The following is a 21,152-nucleotide window of genomic DNA, read 5'->3' as shown; positions in this document are numbered from 1 at the left end:
TCAAACACCCAGGGATGGACCCAGAGCGAGTGATATAAGGTTAATATAAAGATTAAATGAGCTCATCTGATGGCCTTCCTAATCTCCTCACCCCACCACATCTCCAGTTCTGTCTTCACACAATAAAGTTCCCGCCCCTCCCCCATCCTGTAAGATTTTTTTTTTTTTACTTTTTATTTTGGAGTATTTTTATATTTAAGAAAAGTTACAAAAACAGTACAGAAAATTTCCATTTGTCCTTCATCTCATTCCCCCTAATGTTGATGTGTTGCATAAACATAGTGTGATCATCAAAAGTAAGGAATTATTGTTGGTATGATACAAACTAATCTACAGACTTCATTTGAGTTTTGTGAGGTTTTCCAGTCATATTTCAGGATTTCTTTTTAAATCATAGGTGTAGGACAACTACTGAGTTTGTCCTCTTGTGTCCCTTAAATTGAGGCAGCTTTTGTCCTCCCTAGAAAGTCTCAGAAGAGTAGTCATGGGCCTCTCATGGTCCAAAATTGGCATAACTCCATTTAGGCATCAGCTTCGGGTATTCTGCATCTTTTTCCCCAACTCCATCCTCCCACCCATCCCTTCTCCACCTTTCCTTCTCTCTGCTCCCCAAACTACAGATAGTCTCCACATGCCCCATAGCATACAATGTGCTTCTTTCCATCTTTAGAGTTCTCTGCGTTAGTCACTGGCCTGAGAAATTGGCCCGGGAATTTGTAAAGCTGTAAGTGCCCTTGGGTTGTGACTTGCAGTGGCAGCATTTCCCTTTCAGGGGTCTCCAGTGAGTCCTGGCTGGATACCCCTACTGCTGCCGTGTTGGTCATCGTCACTCTTAGCCCTGTATGACCATCCCTCTTCAGCCCCTTGGAGGTGGAGGTGGAAGGCAAACCAGGTCAGCTCTTCCCTGTCTCATGACAGTGAATTTAGAAGGTTATAGGGGTTGGCAGTGTGGTATCTAAATTACCTTTATGAGAAACATGAGTCCCCCTCACAAAGCACCCCTGCATCTTGACATCATGGTGAGGTAGGCGGCACATGTCAGTGCCAGCCATTGTGATACATGTGCAAAATTCCAGTCTCCCTGTCACAGTGCACTCTTCTTCTCCGTAGAAAGAACGCAGCCTTGGGCATGCTCACTGCAGTACCCTTGCATTTCTGCTGCCTTGTGCTCCATGATTTTCATTTGCTAAGCACAGAGGACATTAATGATGAAAGAAGTGTGAGCTGGAGAAAAGCATAGAGCTGATGCAAAGCAGAGAGCTGATGAATGTTGGAGGAGCATTGGTCCCCTCTTTGGAAAGCATGGAAGGGGATTGTGAGTTTATGTTCAAAAGAAAGCCTTTCTGCCACCCAGCAGACACCAAAACGCCTTCACAACAGAAAGCCCCTGTAAGCAGTGCAAGAACTTTCATAAGCAAACAGTTGGAGGAAAGCTGTATACTCTGGTTACAAGCACTAGTTTGGGGCAAATCTAGCTCTTCTTCCTACTTGCTGTGTAATTTTAGACAAGTTCTTCACTCTTTCTTACCCTCAGTTTTCTCATTTGTGAAAGGGGAATGATCATACCTTCACCTTTTTTATAAGATCGTTGTTAGATTAAGTGACTTAATTCTATATGCAAGTAAAAACAGTTTCTGGTACAGAATATGGGCTCATTTTAAAGTCTCTCAATTATAATTAGGCTGATCCAAGTACAAGCAGTACTGAAAGGCAGAACATCACTCTAGATCTAACAACACGGTGTAATGGCTTAAGCTTGCTCTTTAAGTCTAATCCTAGCTCCACCAATAACTGGCTTTGTGAATTTCAGCCAGTTACTGCGTCTCTCTCTCTCTCTCTCTCTCTCTCTCTCTCTCTCTCTCTCTCTCTCTCTCTCTCTGTATAATAAGGATAATGATACCACATAAGGGGCTACTTGGAAGAAAGCACTTAGCATAGTACCCAGCACAGAGAGTGGCAGACGCTTAATAGAGGTTTGTTTTTCTAGTGCTGTGGTTCTCAACCGCATTCAAATCACCTGAGAGCTTTTTAAAAAGCATGCATACTATGCTGCATCCCCAGAGAGTCTGATCTAATAGGTCTGAGGCAGGGCTTAGGCATTGGTATTTTCCAGAACTTTCGGGGGAGAGGGTTCAGAGCATCCGGGGCTGAGAACTACTCCCTAGCAGATGACGTTACATACTGGGTTATTGTTTGTTTGTTTGTTTTGTTTTGCGTTTTATATCTGTTTCTAAGAGACTGGTCAGAATATCAGGAATTCCGGGCACAGTCAAAAATTCACTACGCCTGCGGCTCTAATCCCTTGATAAGAAATAGGCAGCCAAGGAATTGCATTCCATTTTATTATGAAAAAAAAAAGCACTCAAAGAGTCTTTTTAGAGTCTTGAACTGGAAAGGTGGTAAGAAGTTTAGCCTAAGCCTCACACATAAAATATGGGAACTCCCAGTAGGCCGGGGATTTATATCTGGGGGTAATTCCAGGGTTTTGTCCTCCCAGGAGATATAAATTGAGGCCTTGAGAGTTTAACATGGGGGAGAAAAAAGTGTTCTCATAATGACACCTTAAAAGTCCAGGGCTCTGCTAATGCCTGGGGATAGAAAAGCATCATCTGAGAGAGCAGGGGGTGGTGTGCAAGTGCATTCTGGTCTCAGTACTTTGGTTTCCAAGATCCAAGGCTAGGTCATCGAGAAACTTCTTTCTCCCCATAGGTTTATGGTATTAGTTACCCAATAAAAGTGGGGTTAATTTTACAACCCAAGTAAAATTTAAGCCAAAAAGGCTTCAACATTACTCTAGGATTTATGAAAGTAAACATGTGGAGTGCTTGCAGGATTTTGCAACATTAAAATTTCAGTGTCTTCATGTCAGGTATATGATATATTCGTTTGTATGTGTGCTCGGAGGTTAAGTTTTTAAGGGCTTTGCAATACAAACTGGTTGGGAACTAAAATGAAGACACTGCTCCCATCTCCACTGTTAATAGTGAATAGCGGGGAGGAAGCCACTGGAAACTGGTCTTTTAATGATCAGCTTTATCAGACTTTTTTCACCTGGTTTCCTGTTTCAGTGGGCTTTCTAGACTCCCACCCTGAACCCCCAAATGGTGAAGTCTAGCTCCACAAGACTGACTAGAGCCGATTTTACAACGTAGGAGCTTAGTAAATATTGCCCTTTGAATAACTGTCTTCTTTGGTAATCATAAATACTTCAATAATAAGCTTATGGGACCTCTGAATAGCACTTTTCAAAGCTTTTACATTTGATAGGGTCCTCGACTTTCACTTCTAGGGTAGAGACAATCATTATCTTTGTCTTATAGATAAGAAAACTGTAGCTCAGAGGACTTAGAGAGATTGTCTAAGGACATGCCAATGTTAAGCCCAGGAAGATAATTTTATTCTCCTGACTTTGGTCTCTAGTACTTTAACTTAGAAGAAGCCAAAGAGGAAAAATATTTTTATTCAGACAGTGTATTGATGCCAGCCAGGTTACCAGAAGAGGAGCATCCAAGGTGGAAGTCAGCCCAGAAGCGTGGCAGGGGGCCTTTTGTCTGGCTGTGGTCTGCTTTTGAAAAGCAGCTGGCTATTCTGTACGCTGGTGTCTTGTGTTTATCATAGGCCCTTGTAGGAAATTATGGCCTCTATCCTTTCAAGCTGAATCTGCCATCTTGGGTCCTACTTTCTAGCCTTACATCTCCAGCCATTTGCCACACTGTCACTAACCACATTATCAGAGACTGTCACTAACCACATTACCCTTTGTCTCCAAAATAAAATCTACGCCCCCTACTTTTTTATTTTTATAATTTTGAGGCAACATAATTTTTTTAAGATTGGAACACCTGGATGGCTCAGTCGGGTAAGCATCTGACTCTTGGTTTAGGCTCAGGTCATGATCTCAGTTTGTGGGTTCGAGCCCTGCATTGGGCTCTGTGCTGTGGGTGCAGAGCCTGCTTGGGATTCTCTCACTCCCTCTCTCTGCCCTTCCCCTCCCATAATAAGTAAATAAACTTAAAATAAATTTTAAGATTGTTTTAAAAGTTTTCAGGGATCATGAAACAAGATTTCCATTGCCATTTTCTCTAGATTTCCTGGGACTTAGTGACTCATTTGAAATTGTGCAGTCCATGGTTTGCCCAGACCTTTCCCTGCAGGGTAGAGATAATGGGTCTTACGCAGTGAGGAACCACATAACTGGACAGCCCTCTGGCTTCTTTCCAGCTGCACCAGCTTCTCACCCCACGGAGCCTCCTAATTGACACATCAGTTGGAGTGGGTCTTGGGGATAATGCACCCACGCCTTTGTAGCAAATGAAGCAGAAATAATCTGTGCTTAAAAAACAAAAAACTGTAGAACATGTGCCCAGATTTCCAACTCATTTCCTCTTTACTTTTATAACTACATCATCTTCCAGCCCACCACCAGCTGCGAAAATAAAAGTGCTTTCTCCCATATTTAAGAATGATTTTTGTGCTTAGGATGATTTTCTGGGGGGTGAAGGAAACTTGACCAACGTGACCAGCAGATGTTTTAAGTGATGGATGGAACTGAGGACGAGAGGAGCCTGACTCCTGGGCCGGATCTCCGGGATTATGGGCCCGGCTTCTCCCCCTAGCGACCATTTAAGGCATTGCACAGTCAGCGCCAACTGAATGTGAATGTAGTGCACCAGCTAATGTCTGTGCTCTGTTTTTAGAGATGAGTATGAAGAAGATGGATTCTGTCAGCCATACAGAGGGATTGCATGTGCAAGATTTATTGGCAACCGCACTGTCTATATGGAGTCTTTGCACATGCAAGGGGAAATAGAAAATCAGATCACAGGTAGGTAACACCGGTGACATTATATCGATATCTTGTATAACTATGTTTCTCACCAAAAGTTTTCTCGAGCTCTTCTCTTGACAAAGGATATAGGATTAGGGGTTGGGGTTAGAAGCATAGGGGTTAGGAGCAGGATGACAAAAAAGGCTGAGATACGATCTCTGTGCTCTGGAATGTGCATTAGAACACTTTATTGAAGGTTATTGCTCTTAGAAGGAAAAGATGCTCTGAAAAGTCTTGCATTTATTCAGACATCAACAAATATTAGTGTTTCTGGTATATCAGGAACTGGGCTGGGGACTGGCGACATGACAGTGTGGTGAGTAAGCCAGGTTACAGCTCTGCCCTCAAGAGCTTACTGTTTGGAAACGTCCTCAAGTAGACAGAAAGTCCTGTGAACACTGTATCAATTTAGAGTTGAGAATTCTGGATGCCATTACTTGACTTTGGGGAAATCTCTTCTTCTCCGTGAAAGTCTCTTCATCTGTGAAGTGAGTGATAAGACAAGATGATCATATGTCTCTTCCTGCTCTAGCCTTCTATATTTTACCCTTCATTTTTCTGAATTGAAAGTATCTTTTTAATCTAATAGCAAAGCACTTCCTAGCACGCATGAGTGAAGAGGTATAGGTCACCTTGTACAATTTTGCACACCTGATTCTGGTGGTTATAGTGGCCTTGAACTATTGCATTAATGTAGTGATCCCTCTGTGCCACATACCCTTGCAAGCCATTAAAATTGCCTAATGGGAATCTAATAAGCTGCCAGTGTTAGGAAGTAAAAATATAGGACCCCCAGTTACATTTTAATTGCAGGTAAACCATGGATAATTTTTTAGTATAAGCATATTCCAAATAGTTATCTGAAATTCAAATGTAACTAAATGCCTTATAGTTTATTTACCTGACAGCCTTAGTATTTATGAGGCAAGAACAAACCTGAGGTAGGCACACAGAACAGCAAAAAATCTAGAAACTATGTCCTAAGAGGAATTTGAAGGGACTAAGAGGGGCCGAGGGGAGATACTCAACCTGGAGAAGCAACCATAGAAAGCTGTAGTTGCTACTCACTAAAGACCTCAGGCTTTCAGGAGGAAGGACTCTGTGAAATTCCAGAACGCAGAAGCAGGACTGATGGGGAAGGACTGTTAAAGGCACATTTTAACATAATATAAGAACAGTTTAACATACTCTGTACTAAGTATTCACAAAAATAAATGGGAGTTCCCGTGTAAATGTTTCACCACCATTTATAATAATCCCCTCTTGGGACTCCTGAGTGGCTCAGTCGGTTAAGTGACTGACTTCAACTCAGGTCATGATCTCACGGTTCGTGAGTTCGAGCCCCACGTCAGGCTCTGCGCTGACAGCTGAGCCTGGAGCCTGCTTTGGATTCTGTGTCTGCCTCTCTCTCTACCCCTCCCCCTGCTCATGCTCTGTCTCTCTCTCTCTCTCAAAATTAAATAAATGTTAAAATAATAATAATAATAATAATAATGCCCTCTTAAGACATTTTTGGTGGACATCTGCTTGCTGGGAAATATGATTTATTTATTATTTATTTATTAAAAGTTTATTTATTTATTAAGCCATTTAATTTTGTTTAACCCAGCACCTCCAAAACTTGTTTGGTTGGCTGTGGAACCCTAGTTTCTCAAACGCTATTAGTATTCAACAGAATTAATGTTCTGAGGAACATGCTTTGGGAAACAGGGTGCCAGGCACCTCAGAGGCTGCCTCGGCAAGTGGAAGCTCTTGTCCATGGAGGTGTGCGAAGGGACGCTAGTCCTCTTTTTATACATGGATGCCACACTGGGTAAGAGGTTAGACTAAGTGACCACTAATACACACACTGCAACCACTGACTTGTGGTTTTTTTTTTGAGAACTTCCAAGAGAATTGCCTCATTTTCAGAAGATGGAATAAAAGTATTCAAGCCACAAAGAAATTCGACAAGTTCCCCCAAAGTCCTCCAATTCAGAGGCAAGACACGGAACTAAACCCTGTGATCAGCGTCAGCCACCGCATAAAGCAAGTTCTGCCCTGCAGCTGTCAAACGTTTTAGAAGCTGCACAAAACTAATAAAACGTACCGGATGAAACACAAAGTTCTTTGCTTTGTAGTAAAAATGAAAAATATATTGTGCTTTAACCTAATTAATTCTTTTTATTAGGAAATGGTACATATGTAACTTAATCCTGTTTTTTTAACTTTGTAGTCAAAATGATTTTTTTTCAAGCCAGTGAAAGTAAGCTGCTTGGACATCTGAACTGAATCTCTTCTTGGCCCTGTCTGTTTGAGCCCAGCGGATGCCTTCCAGTGTGTGTTTGTATCTGATATCTGTTGACTAGATAACCGAAGGAGATAAACCCTGGCCCCTGGGAGTTAATAACTGTGTTTGTTTTCCAGCTGCCTTCACCATGATTGGCACCTCCAGCCACTTATCTGATAAGTGCTCTCAGTTTGCCATTCCTTCTCTGTGCCACTATGCCTTCCCATACTGCGACGAAACCTCATCCATCCCTAAGCCCCGGGACTTGTGTCGTGATGAATGTGAAATCCTGGAGAACGTCCTCTGTCAAACAGAGTACATTTTTGCTAGATCAAATCCCATGATCCTGATGAGGCTGAAACTACCAAACTGTGAAGATCTTCCCCAGCCGGAAAGCCCCGAAGCCGCAAACTGCATCCGGATTGGAATCCCCATGGCGGATCCCATAAATAAAAGTAGGTGACTCTTGACCTTCTGTGCTGCCTGGGGGCCAGTGACCCCATGGCACAGTGAAAACTGGACCTTGATCTGTAATGATTCGTATTGGTAGTCAGATTACCTTCTAGTGGGCTAAATATAGTGTGGAGGCTGAGCATTCAGTGGTAGGTTAGGTGCAGTGACTATCTTCCAGAAGCTTCATGAAGACAATACATTTTTATTTTTATTTTTATTTTAAATTTATTTTTGAGAAAGAGAGTGCAAGCAGGAGTCGGTCAAAGGGAGGGGGGTAGAGAGTGAGGGACAGAGGATCCGAGGTGAGTCCTGCACTGACAACAGCGAGCCCAATACGGAGCTCGAACCCAACGAACTGGGAGATCATGACCTGAGCCAAAGTCAGAAACTCAACTTACTGAGCCACCCAGGCGCCCCAATAATAAATGTTTAAATACATTTGTTGGTTCCTCAGTGACTTAAATAAAATTACCATACGACCCAACAGTGACACTCCTGGGCATACACTCAAAGAATTTAAAATAGGTGGTCAGGGACACCTGGGTGGCTCAGTCAGTTAAGCGTCTGACCTCTGCTCAGGTCATGATCTCACAGTTCGCGAGTTTGAGCCCCGCATCGGGCTCTGTGCTGACACCTCAGAGCCTGAAGCCTGCTTCAGATTCTGTGTCTCCCTCTCTCTCTGCCCCTCCCCCACTTGCACTCTCTCTCTCTCTCAAAAATAAACATTGAAAAAAAATTTTTAATAGATGTTCAAACAAAAACTTGTATGCAAGTGTTCATAGCAGCTCTATTCACAATTGCTAAAAGGTCGAAGCAGCCCAAACGTCCATCAGTAGTTGAGTGGTTAAACAAATTGTGGTATATCTATATAATGAAATATTAATCGTTCATAAAAAAAGAATAAAATGCTGTTACATGCTACAGTATGGCTGAAGCTTAGAAAAGTTTTATGTAAGTGAAAAGGGCCAGACACGATTGTAGGATTCCTTTTATATGAAATATCCAGAAAAGACAAATCCATAGAGATGGAAAGCAGATTAGTGGTTGCCAGGGACCAGGGGAAGGGGGTGTGGGGAGTGACTGCTAAGTCAGTATAGGGTTTCCTTTGACATGACTCAAGGGTTCTGGAATGAGATAGTGGTGAAGGCTGCACAATATTTTGAATGTTCTAAAGACACAAATGGTGAATGTCATGATATGTGTATTGTACCACAATTTAAAAAATATATACACGGGGCTTGCCTCTCTACTGTCTTCTCACCTCTGTTCCTCTGTAATTTCCCGTTTACCTATCGTTAAGCTTACTGGTAATTTTTTGGTTTCCTTTGATACTTAATGTTATTCTATTATTTAAATGCATTAATGCATCTAAGATGCTTAGAACTATGCTTAGCACATAATAATAGCGGTATCCTTGTTATTATTATTATTATTATTATTTTATTACCCCTCCATATTTTAATTTCACCTTAATGGATTTTTACAGTGCTTTCAAGCAAGCGCCATGGTGGTCACCTGGGGAGGGGATTTGCCTCTCAGGAACAGGCAGCCCGTCAGCACACAGGGGCCCCAACTCCTGTGAGACACCCATAATTCACTGCTCCTAATGAACATTTTCTGGGAACTGCGTTCTTTATCACATGATTCATGTCTAAAGACATCAAGCAGACATGGAAAGAGCAGTTCGGCTTGAACCTTCCCTGAACCATTCACTAGGAAATTACTCCTGTGCCCCCAGGTCCTGCCCCAGTTCTGATTTTTTTTTTCTGTGTTCAATATTAAAAATGCATGTGGAGGACTGGTTTTATTCCTAAAGCATAAGCTTTAAATCCTCCCAGGAATGTAACTGCGAGGCAGGACCTGTGTCCCAGGCCGGCCGGCAGGGAGACTGCCCACGTGGCCCTCGACCAGCAGGGAAGCCTTAGCCATGAAGTTAATTGCACATCCGCCCTCCAGAAACTGCTGGCTGGGACTTCCAGCGTCTCCTGATTCTTGCTCACAGTTTGGGCCTTTCTCTTCCGTTTTTCAGATCACAAGTGCTATAACAGCACAGGCGTGGACTACCGTGGGACCGTCAGTGTGACCAAATCAGGGCGCCAGTGCCAACCGTGGAATTCGCAGTACCCTCACACGCACACCTTCACCGCTCTCCGGTTCCCGGAACTGAATGGAGGCCATTCCTACTGCCGCAACCCGGGGAATCAGAAGGAGGCTCCCTGGTGCTTCACGTTGGATGAAAATTTTAAGTTTGACCTGTGTGACATCCCGGCATGTGGTAAATGCCTTTAATGTATTCAGTCACCTTTAAAAGATTTCATCTCCATCCCCCTGCCCTTAGGAGAGTCCATAAGGGGGCAGAGGAGATTGGTGGTGTGTGTTTGGTCTCAAACTGAGTTTCTAAGACAGATAGACCTTGCTGATGCTGCATAAAACACCTTTTGGGGTACCTGTGCACACTCTCAGGGAGGAAACTGCTCTATTCCTGCAGCCATTGTGGTGAGGGGGGAAAACGGGGCACAGGTGAAACCTCTTATCACAGTCACTTATGTAGTAAAAGGTATTACCTGCAATGGTCCATGTCCAGTGCACCCATTTAGCACAATAGGTGTATTGGAAGCAGGAGAACCATTTTCCCTGTGTCGTTAAGAACACCCACGAGGTAGGATGCATCCAGAGCCGTTACTCAGTCATCCAGGGCAGTGTAGATAAACTGTGTCTTCTCTGTCATCCTTTCATGCTGCAGAAGTGTGAAGAGAAAAGGAAATTCGTGAGTCAGTTTGTTGTCTTTTATTTTTTCTAGAAAAAAACTGTTTGGAGGGCAGGAGAAAGATGATGAAAGCGAGGGTGAAACCTGGAGTTTGGTTTTGGAACTGACTCATCTTCCTGGTCCTACTTCTCATAGATTATGTCAACTTCGTTTCCAATGTCACTGTAGGGAAAACCATAACAGTAACAGGGACCTAATAATGATACCCACCTGGGGGTTGTTGGGAGGACAAATGAGTTGTTAACTGAAAAATTTTAGGAAGTCTAGAAGATAGTAAATGCTTAACAAATACTATCTATTATTATTATCTGGGTGATATATAAAGAGGAAATCTACTATAATTAGTGTGCAGTCTACATTGAGGAATGTTTGCTATGAGTATAGCAAATACTCAGTAGGGGGTTTCAAAAAGAAATACAATGTGACTCGCATTACAATCACAGTCCAGTGTGTGTGATGCAAGAGAAGTTAGCACAAATGTTATAGAAGAGGAAGCTAAAACATACTAAAGAGGTCCATAGGAAGAAGTAATAAAAATGTTAAAAAGAAATCTTAGTGATGAAACTTTGGGAAACTATTACTTTATAATTCCATTCTTATGTGTTACCTGTTAGCATACTGTCTTCTCTTGCAAAATGGTTTTATGGGAGCTTAAACATGCCAAGTTTGAGAAGGAGGTGACCAGGCCCCTTTTGTGCTCGGGACTCTAAAATGCCTTCATATGCAGCATAAAGAACAAATTATGAAGTAAAACTCTTCCAGAGCCACCATTGGAAACTTCAAAGCAAATTATCCTGTATTTTTTAAATGGTTTGCCCTTAATAACTCATGACTTTTCCCACATGCTAATATTCAACATTAATAGGAGAGGAATAAAAATAAAATGTAGATTTACGATCATTTACTCAGTTTCCACCCCTTCTCTTAAACCAGGTAAGGTACAAAGATCTGTAAGAGAGCCAAGGATAAAAGCAACACTCACTGAGCACCTTCCATATGCCGGACATGGTGCTTGGGGTTTTCACAGGCTTTATTTATACTCATCCCTACAGTGTGACAGGTATTCTTGTTTTTTAATTTTTTTTAAAGTTTATCCATTTCTTTTGAGAGAGACACAGAGTGCAAGCAGGGGAGGGACAGAGAGAAAGAGAGAGAGAGAGAACTTTAGCAGGCTCTTCACTGCCAGCTGTGGAGCCTGACATGGGGCTCAAACTCACACACCATGAGATCACGACCAGAGCTGAAACCAAGAGTCGGTCGCTTAACCGAGCCACTAAGGCACCCCTGTGACAGGTATTTTATTAGCCCTATGCTGCTGATGTTATACCCAGCTAGTAAATGGCATGTCTGTCTGACTCTAAGCTCACCTTCTTGCTACTCTCCCATGATAATTCAGAATACTGATATGTGTCCTCAGGGAAACCAAATGAATTATTTTAAGGAGGAAACATATTGTTTACTCCACTCTGGGTAAATGCTATTGTCCTTTAGGTGACTTCTGACCCTTAATTTCCAACAAATGCCCTGCAGAAGTAGGGAGGTAATTTGTTCATAAACTGGAAAATTTGTTGATAAGCTGATTTGAGCTTTATTACAATTAGTTTATATAGCCAAGACTAAATTCTATCTAAAAAGTATGGTTTTCATTTCAATGACCTTCCTGAAGCAGTCAGACCAAATACACACTCTGAGGGATGAAAGAAATATGCCAGACTGTGGGTAGAGAGAGAAAAATCGCCTACATCTACAGAACACTTACCAGGTGCCTGCACAGTGCCCCAGGCTTTACATATTTGTGTGCATTTAAAACTCATAACCGCACTCTGGGGTAGGTGTTACTAAAATCATCCACTGAGGTTCAGAAGGGCTAAAGGACTTGTCTGAATCACACAGATGGTGAGATTGGACCTTGGACTCTCATCTGTCTACATATAGCTCCGACCAAACTCAAAGCTCACACTCTTTTCCCAGACACTCTGCTATCTCCCATTTAAAGACTTTCCAGAAATAAACAAAAGAATGACAATAGACCTCGCCTCTGGATTCCAGTATGCAGATTCCCATAATATGATAGGAAAGTTCCCTTGCCAGTAAGGAAATCCATCATGGTATTACTCTGTATTATTACAGTATTTATCGGTACGGTGATGTTAGAAACCCTCAGGATATTTCTTTCTGAATACCAATCAGCAGAGGACACAGTTAACCTTCTGATGACTGGTTAGCTCTAGTCATGTGAGAGATAGATTTAGATAAATGTTAAGCCTAGAGATGACGAGGGAGTTTTCACCACTGACAATAATAATTTTTATTAAAAAGAATGTTTTCATTTCATTTTGAAAGAAAACAGTTCCTTTGAATTCTTCAAGCCAAGCCACAAAGACATCCATTAAAGGCACAGGGAACACTTGACATGGGATCTAGAAGCAGCTGTGAGAGGCCAATGGCTCCCCCGTGTGGGAATGAAAGGAGAAAGCAGGTCGGCATCAACCCTCTTTTACCATATGAGTAAATCACGGCCCAGGGAAGTGGTAGGACTTAACCCAAGATCACAAACTGACTAATAGAAAGTGGGTCTGCTGTCTCTAGGACACGTACTGCTCTTTGTTCTGTACCGGTGCTTCCCAGTCGGCAGGAGTTTTGTCTTCTGGGGAACGTTTGGTAATGTCACAAGATATTTGGTCATCACTCCTGGGTGGGGTTGGGAGATGCTACCGGCTTCTACCGGGTGGAGGCCAGAGATGCTGCTAAACCCTCTTCAGTGCACAGAATGATCCACACAAAGAATTATCTGGCCCAAAATGTCAGTAGGAACCCTGAGACTGGATAGGAATTATACAATTTAGACTGTAGAATATAGTATGTTGTATATTATTTTAAAAGTTTTACAATTTAAACCATAGAATAACAATAACATCAAACAGGAGCACCTGGGTGGCTCAGTTGGTTAAGCGTCTGACTTCAGCTCAGGTCATGATCTCACGGTTTGTGAGTTCAAGCCCCACATCGGGCTCACTGCTTTCAAGCACAGACCCGCCTTCAGATTCTCTGTCCCCTCTCTCTGCCACTCCCCTGCTAGTTCTCTCTCTCAAAATAAATAAATAAACTTTTAAAAAACAGTAACATTAAACAGCAGTTGCCATTTATTGAGTGCTTGCAATACCAAAGACCGTGCTAAGACTTTTCTAATGCATTATCTCATGTGTAATAGTTCTATAATGCTGTGAGTTGCACTTTATTCTACCCTAGAAGAGAAAACTGAGATGTAGAGGTTAAATAACTCTTCCAAGGGCACATGGTTAATAAGATATGAACTCAGGACTCTAACCTTGGTCTTTTATACTCTATGATTTATGTATGTGTGTGTCTGTATGTACAGATGATAGATAGATGGATAGATAGATAGATGATAGATACTGAGGATAACTTTTCATCTTACAATGAGTTGAAATCTTGTGAGGCAGATTTGAAAGGAATCTTTTCCCTTCTCCCTCTAAAAATGGGATGGAATCCCATGGGAACGTTTCTGCATTCTTTAGTTAAGTCAAAATTGAGGAAATTTCAAAATCTCCATGCGGTTTCTCATTTTCCTACTGATAACTTTTGTTTTCATTTCAACCTAGTAAGGCTAAAAGGAGTTGAGGCCTAATTAAATGCAGAGTGTGAGCATTTGTTGTACTTTCTAGAATAAAGACATTTGAGAATGGTCTGCCATAGACCGTCTTATCTGCAAACTTTTGCTTTAAGACAGAACATAAAGTTAAACACAACCAAACATGCCTGCTGTGAATGCTGGGAATTGGCTCTGCTAGGACTCTGCTCATGTGCCCAGGCAGTGCTTGGAGGAAGTGACAGGACAAGAGATAGTTTGGGCAAGACCTGACCTCCCATCTTCCCTATCTTGTCTTTCCTATCCCAGGCATCTAACAACACACACAGTTACAGTTAATTATTTATTTAGTCACTCACTGAAACCAATATATGCTGAGCTTCTACTGTGCCTCAGACTTTGTGAACAGGGTAGAACAAAGTATGCCCTCATGTATCCTACAATCTAGTGGAAGAATCAGATGGAACAAATATGAATCACATTAAGCACTGCCTTATAGCTCTGAACATTTATGTGTGCTGTTCTGCGCTGAGCATTTTAATGATGACCGTGGTCTGTTGAATGCTGCACTAAGTTCCTTAAGTACCAGCATCTGGCCTGTGACTCAACTCATGCTTAATAAAATGTGTTGAATTAATCAATCCTCATAATAACCATAGGATAAAGGCATCCTCTCCGTTTACCAATGGAGAAGTTGAGGCAATGTTGTTTTTCCTAAAGCCAAGATTAAGACCAGGTCCACAGGATTCTAGGCCAGTCATCTGTCCACCATGGCATAGTTACCTAAGGAACAAATTCTAGATTATTCAGAAGAATAAATATTGCTTTATCCTTTTCCTCCTTCCTATGATCACTATGAACTATCTGGGTTTTTGGGACACTGTCCATTGATTTTCTTATTTGTAGCTCCACACATGCAGGAGTAGGGCCCCCAGCCACAAAGTCATCTATTTTGAGAGACCCTAGGTGTTCCTCTCAGCCTCAGCCCTGATGAGAACTAGCTCCCCCAGCAGCTCCACGCAGGGCTCACAGTGTTTGCCCATTTCCTGTTAAATCCACCTCTCCTCCCTTCCCGGCAGCCCCACGTCCCCAGTCCTCAGAGTTGGCCATTTTCCCTGAGAGCCTGCCTGCAAACCTTCATTCACTACGCCTTTACCTCTAGTCACTGTGGCCACCTTCCAAGCCAAATACTGTGGGTTGGGTGGAAACGACGTTGAAAAAGAAACATTTGCCTATGTTCTTTCCAACTGGCACCTAGGCACACCTCCCAGGTTCACAGTTTCACTGTAGCTCTTATCTAGGCAGCCCTGGGGGCAGATCTGTGGAAAAGGCCTGTTTCTCTGGGAGCAGCTTTTGCATGATCTGACCATTTGACTTTGGCTGTATTCTACCACAAGACTTATGTTCTTTCTCTCTCCCCAGCAAACTGAGATCTTCTATTTGTTCCTTTCTCAACTTGTAGGGGAAGCTGAATCTTGATTGTAGTAGTGTTTTCCTATTCAAACTTCAGTCCTTTCTTTTACTCTAGATTAAGTCCAGAGGCCACATTTCTTCTGCCAGCCAGGCTAGTATGTCTGAGAGACCTCTTCCAACCAACTAGAACTTCCAAGCAGCAGTATTGTTTTTACTCCTCAACCAGCTTCGCCATAGAGTGCCCAATGATTAAAAAAAAAAAAAAATTAGTACACCATTTGGCTCCATTTGCAGTTTTCATACCTGGCCTATTACTTTTGTATTTCCTTTTAAGTCCTTGGCTTGCAACAGTTTGCCAAAGGGCACATTGCCCAGTTCTGTGCCTGAATAGCCCTGACTGGTCCCATAACCTTACAAACACCCGCCCTGGGTTCTGCTTTGTCACAAACCATTTTCTACAATGTGGTAGTTTACAGTTCGAGGCAAGGCAGATGTTTTCCAGATTGCGAACACTGCAGTTTTTAACTCACTCTGTCAGCAGCCTTCTCCCATATTTCATAGAAGACCTGTTGTAAGGCAATTTGTCTTTCAGCCATTTCTTCAAACCAAAATTGAACATTACAGTGAATGGATGGTGGGGAGGGGGAATGGAGAGAGGAATAGAGCACTGCTTTGTATGGTTTGAAGTTTTCCGGAAGAGTTATTTTTATGCTACAGAGATTTTCAAGATGTACTTTATTCTCCAGTCTCTATACATTTTTGACAAAGTAAAGAACAATAGTTACCCAAAACTTATAACTAAGTCATGTTCCATAAACATTTTTAACCATAAAATAATTTTTTCTCAAAGGTTTTTTTTATTTTTCTCAAAATATATTGAGTCATTTGCCCAATGTGTCAGCTGCTCCAGCAATAAGCTCTGGGAAGCTTTAAACTCTTCTGGTCCACCACCATGCCAATAGGAAGGGCTCCTTGTCACTTTAACCCTTTGGTGACAGAATTCTGATACAACACCACAATGATCTTTGCTGTTGGCTTTGTATCAGCCAAGAGTCTGGCAGGAAACAAGACACAAGCAAACACACTATGGAGAACTTCGTAAAGAGACTATTTATGAAGGTGTTGGCAGAATTAGGAGAAACCAGTAAGGTGAAGGACCTATGGATAGCAGAAATGGGAGGCATTATCCAAGGCTTGAGGAGTAAAAGGGATGGTTGGTTATCTTCCCTCGTGGAGCACAGCTGAGGCTGAAGAGGCTCTGGCCTTTGTTAGAGGGACGCAGTCAATCCTCTGCAACAAGGAGGAATCCTGGGTACAAACACGTCAACCATACTCTTCTTGCTCTGGGCAGTTCTTCTAGTTCGCCCAGTGTCTCCCGTTGGCTAAACCTAACTGGAAGCCAGAGGACGAGAGTGCCCATTGATACTGTCCCTAGAAGTCAGCCTCAGCTTTGAGCTGAGGAGAAAAGGACCAACACTGGACCTGAGGACACTCACGGGGAAATATTCCTACTAACTTTAAATCAGTTACTTCTCAAGAAAGTCAAAGTACAGTAGGGGTCTAAATAAGGTATGTCAACTCAGTTTGTGAAATCAGACAACTTTGGGAGGAACCATAGAAGTCATCCAGCCTCTGACCATTGCCAGAGACCTTCAGTGACAGGGACATCTCACCACCCCAAAGCGGTTATGGGATGGCTCCCACTGTTCAAAATCTGCTCAAAATCTGAAATAAAAACTTCTATGTGAAATCTCATTTTTAAAAACTGTTGACCACTAATTCAAATTAGAAAAAAAAAAAAACCTAAAAAGGAATAAGTCTATGTACTAGCTCCATTTTGTAACCTCCAGTGCCATTTATCATCCAAATTTGAAAGTACCAATTACATCCTTCATTTAATTTTTAATTTGGTCTAAAGAGCATGTACCTCTTAGCCTTTCTTTACCCACTTTCCTCTTTCTCTGGATGTTTCTTGCTTTTTAAAGCCCTGCTTAAAAACATGGCTCTTAGAATGGACCTTTTTCATGTTTTTAAATCAGTGAAGGTAGAAAAGGACCATGATATTTTTGATCATTACTAAGTATTGCCAATGAAGGGAATTTTTTTTTTTTTTTTGCTAAAAGTGCCATATATAAAAAATTTTGGAGCAATTTCATTGTGCTGTTACTGGGTCCAACTGAGCCCTCAAGTCTTCACTAAAATTTATTAGTCTTCCTTCCTCTTTTGGGGGGGGTTGTTACATTAAAAATTATTTAGTAGATTTGCTTAATCATGGGCTTCTTTATGCAAGAATTCTAACGTAATTGCAAGCTAAAATATTTATTTGTAAAATTTCAACTGTTGGTTTTGGGCATTATTTCAGTCTGTAAATTTTATTTCTATAAATCTTATTTCTATAGTCAGATATCTTTCATAGATTTGGGTCATTTTCAAGTTCGATAAATATATCATCATCAAGTAGTTAATGATAATGTCAAACAGGCAGATTGGCACAGCTTAACTCTTTACAATTTGAGGTTGATTTAATGAATAACACTTCTAGGGCACAGGCACATGGTAAATTTCAAATTTATCTAATGATATTTTCATTAGCCCTTCATCTTAGGTCCGTAAGGATATCTTGGATCTCTTGATCAAATGACTTGCTAAAGTTTAAATGTGCTTGGTCTACCACTCTAAAAGAATCCTATCAAAACTGAAAGAGATTTAATTTTATAAAACTTTTTTAATCTTGGCACTTAAGAGTAGCCCAATTAAAAAGTGGGCAAAGGACTTAAATAGACCTCTCTCCAAAGAAGATATACAAATGGCCAACAATATATGAGAAGATGCTCAGTAACATTGGCATTAAAGATGTGCAAATCAAAACCACAATGAGATGTCACCTCACACCCATTATTAGGACCCATTATTTTATAAGAAGAAGAAAAGGAAGAGGAGGAGAAAATAACACATGTTAGCAAAGATGTGGAGAAATTAGAGCCATTGCTCACTATTGGTGGGAAGGCAAAATGGTGCAGCCATTAAGGAAAACACTATAAATAGAATAGGAAAACTAAAATAGAATTACCATATGATCCAGCAATCCTACTTCTAGATATCCATCCAAGAGAACAGAATGCAGGATCTCAGAGAAATACTTGTACACCCATGTTCACCACAGCATTATTCATAATAGCTAAGAGGTAGAAGCAAGCCCCTCGATGGATGAATCCATAAAGAAAATGTGGTGTTTACATTTTGAAAATATCATTAGATAAATTTGAAATTTACCATGTGCCTGTGCCCTAGAAGTGTTATTCATCAGTGGAATATTATTCAGCCTAAAAAAGAAGGAAATTTGACACATGTAACAACATGGATGAACCCTGAGGACATTTTACTGAGTGAAATGAGCCAGTCATAAAAAGATAAATACTGTATGATTCAACTCTATGAGGTATCTAAAATAATCAAATTCATAGAAAAAGAAAGACTGGTTGATGTCAGGCACTAGAGGGAGGGAGAAATGCGGAGTTATTGTTCAATGAGTATAGAATTTCAGTTTTGCAAGATGAAAAAGTCTTGGAGATCTGCTGTACAACAGTGTGCATGCGCTTAGCACTACTGAACTGTACACCTACAAATGGTTAAGATGATAAATTTTGTTAATTTTTACCATAATTAAGCTTTTTTCAATTAAAGGGAAAAGATTAACCCAACTCTTTCCTTTTATAGAGAAGAAAACTGAGATCCTAAGAATTTATAACCACTTCTAGTGAACTTGTGTGGATTCTAGTTACTAAGATTTTTCTCAAGTGCTCACAAATGAGTTGCTGTCCGTAATTTATTGTGGTTAAAACATTTGCTGAAGAGAAAAAATTTTAATCACTATATATGGCCAATCATAGTCTTTTTAAGAATTAATTTGAAAATATTTAAAGCAATAGGTCATTTACTATTCTTTCATCATTAAATCAAGAGACCTAATGCTGGACCCAGCCTGCCAACTAAGGGCCTAGTTACCCACTTTTCTCCTTTGGCTTCCAGGCATATGCTTAAATATCACTGGTACAGGCTCCTATTTGCTACAGATTTTGTAGTTTTCAAAGAAAAAAATGATAGCAATTCCTGTTTGTTTTCTATGGTTTTAATTTTTTTTAGACAAGATTATAATTTAACTTGTTTATTTTATTTTATTTTACTTTTTAAATTTTACTTAGAATCCTAAGGTTCTGTAAGACTTCTTCCCACCTTTGCCATATTTAAGACCTAAGAAATTTTTTTTGTTTTAATTCAAAGTAATATCCCAGATGGTGTTTCACTTTATAAAAGTATCTCTTAAATAAGAAGTCATGTTTACCTTGTTTTAAGCCTCAGTATAAGAAAGGAGTATTTTCTCCATTATATTTAATTACTAATCAAAGTATTGAATATCTTTGTAAAAATAAAATAGGAATGTCAGATGTGAACTGTGATACCAAACTGTTGATTTTTAAAAGGAAATTAATCCTGTGATCCAGACTAAATAGCTGGTTTCAAAAATCCCAAGTATTTAACTTGATGTAACTAATATGTACGTTTAACTTTTAAACAGTTATTTCAAAGTATTAAAAATCTTCACCATCCTAATTTTCAGCAAGTTTCCTTGGTAATACACTGAAGGTGTCCATTACCTGTAAAGTGAATAGTAAAAATAGTGTCCATTGTTTGAATGTCATCTCTTTAACAGTGATTCCCCACCAGATATTAGCTCTCATTAATGAGAACCTTGGGATTTTAAGGAGAATAATGAAAAACAATTCCATATGGTGTTTTAATTTTTATAGTGATAGAATTTTGAAAACATAAAAGTATTGAAGGCAGACAGACTTGCATTCCAACCCAGACCCTACTACTTTCTAGCTTTGTTAAATTATTTGTTCTTTCTTAGCCTTCTTTTATCTACATGTAAAATCAAGAACACCAAGTACCTGATTAAAGTGATATATACAAATGGTAGGCTGTTAAAAAAAAAAAAGTGAACAAATGTTCATTTTCTAATTTTCCATGAGTAAGGCTAGTTGTTCTGTGGAAAGGTTTTATATAAAAAATTTTGAGCCAGACTGACTCCCTCTGGCCTAATGCAGAGAGGTGTGTGTGGGAAAGTAAGTATGCTGTGTCACAGGTTTACAACAGGTCTAAATTTGTTTTCTGTCACTTCCAACATAGCCACGTATTGTTCTGCTTGATTATTTCACTTGGCAAGAAGACTCTGTGGGCTCATTTGCATATCCTCAGTGTAATCAGAAGGAGCCAAGTTTGACTGCATTTAAAGATCCAGCTTCTTGAAGTTTGTTCTCCTGCAGACCCACAGGGGGAATTGTCCCAGACCTCCTGTTTACAATCAAAGGCATTCCGTGAATAGTCTGATACAGAATGAGTACAGAATAGACCCTTTTGTTTGCCAGACAGGTGAGAGCCCTACTTTCTCTTGTTGCTAAAACTCTGGGCCAGAAAAATGACTAGCATTACATGAGTACTAAATTAACCTCATTCCTTTTGTAATCATTACCCCTACAATGATTTCACTGAAAATCCAAGAATAACAAGGATTCCCAACACCCCCCCCCCACACACACACACACACGCACTGGGGTCCTGAGAAATTTGAAAGTGTTTTTATAATGTTAATAGTCACAGCATCCAACAACTGTGTGGCAGTTTTCAGTTTTCTGAAGTCTTGTCATGAACATTGTCTCTCACCTGAACCAAATAAGATTGGTAGAACAAATTATAGTTCCCCTTGAATAAATGAGGTGGTGAAGGTCAGAAAGTTTTCCTGCTTAAGTTA

At 40.6% G+C, this 21,152-nt stretch overlaps 1 protein-coding gene across 1 annotated transcript in view; it reads left to right on the top strand.

The window, feature by feature from the left end:
- The first annotated feature begins 1,054 nt into the window (after positions 1-1,054).
- ROR1 (receptor tyrosine kinase like orphan receptor 1) overlaps positions 1,055-21,152 on the top strand; it is a 42,174-nt gene continuing 22,076 nt past the window's right edge. Inside the window, exons 1-4 of the mRNA XM_029949048.1 lie at positions 1,055-1,389; positions 4,698-4,825; positions 7,235-7,552; positions 9,580-9,825. Of these exons, the coding sequence (XP_029804908.1) occupies positions 1,268-1,389; positions 4,698-4,825; positions 7,235-7,552; positions 9,580-9,825 (814 nt within the window). The 5' untranslated portion in view covers positions 1,055-1,267. The remainder of the gene's footprint in view (positions 1,390-4,697; positions 4,826-7,234; positions 7,553-9,579; positions 9,826-21,152) is intronic.

Source organism: Suricata suricatta, chromosome 8 (genome assembly GCF_006229205.1).
Source record: "Suricata suricatta isolate VVHF042 chromosome 8, meerkat_22Aug2017_6uvM2_HiC, whole genome shotgun sequence".
In the NCBI taxonomy this organism is placed as follows: domain Eukaryota; kingdom Metazoa; phylum Chordata; class Mammalia; order Carnivora; family Herpestidae; genus Suricata; species Suricata suricatta.
The sequence above is the reverse complement of the archived record's forward strand: the minus strand, read 5'-3'. Positions and strand labels throughout refer to the sequence as shown.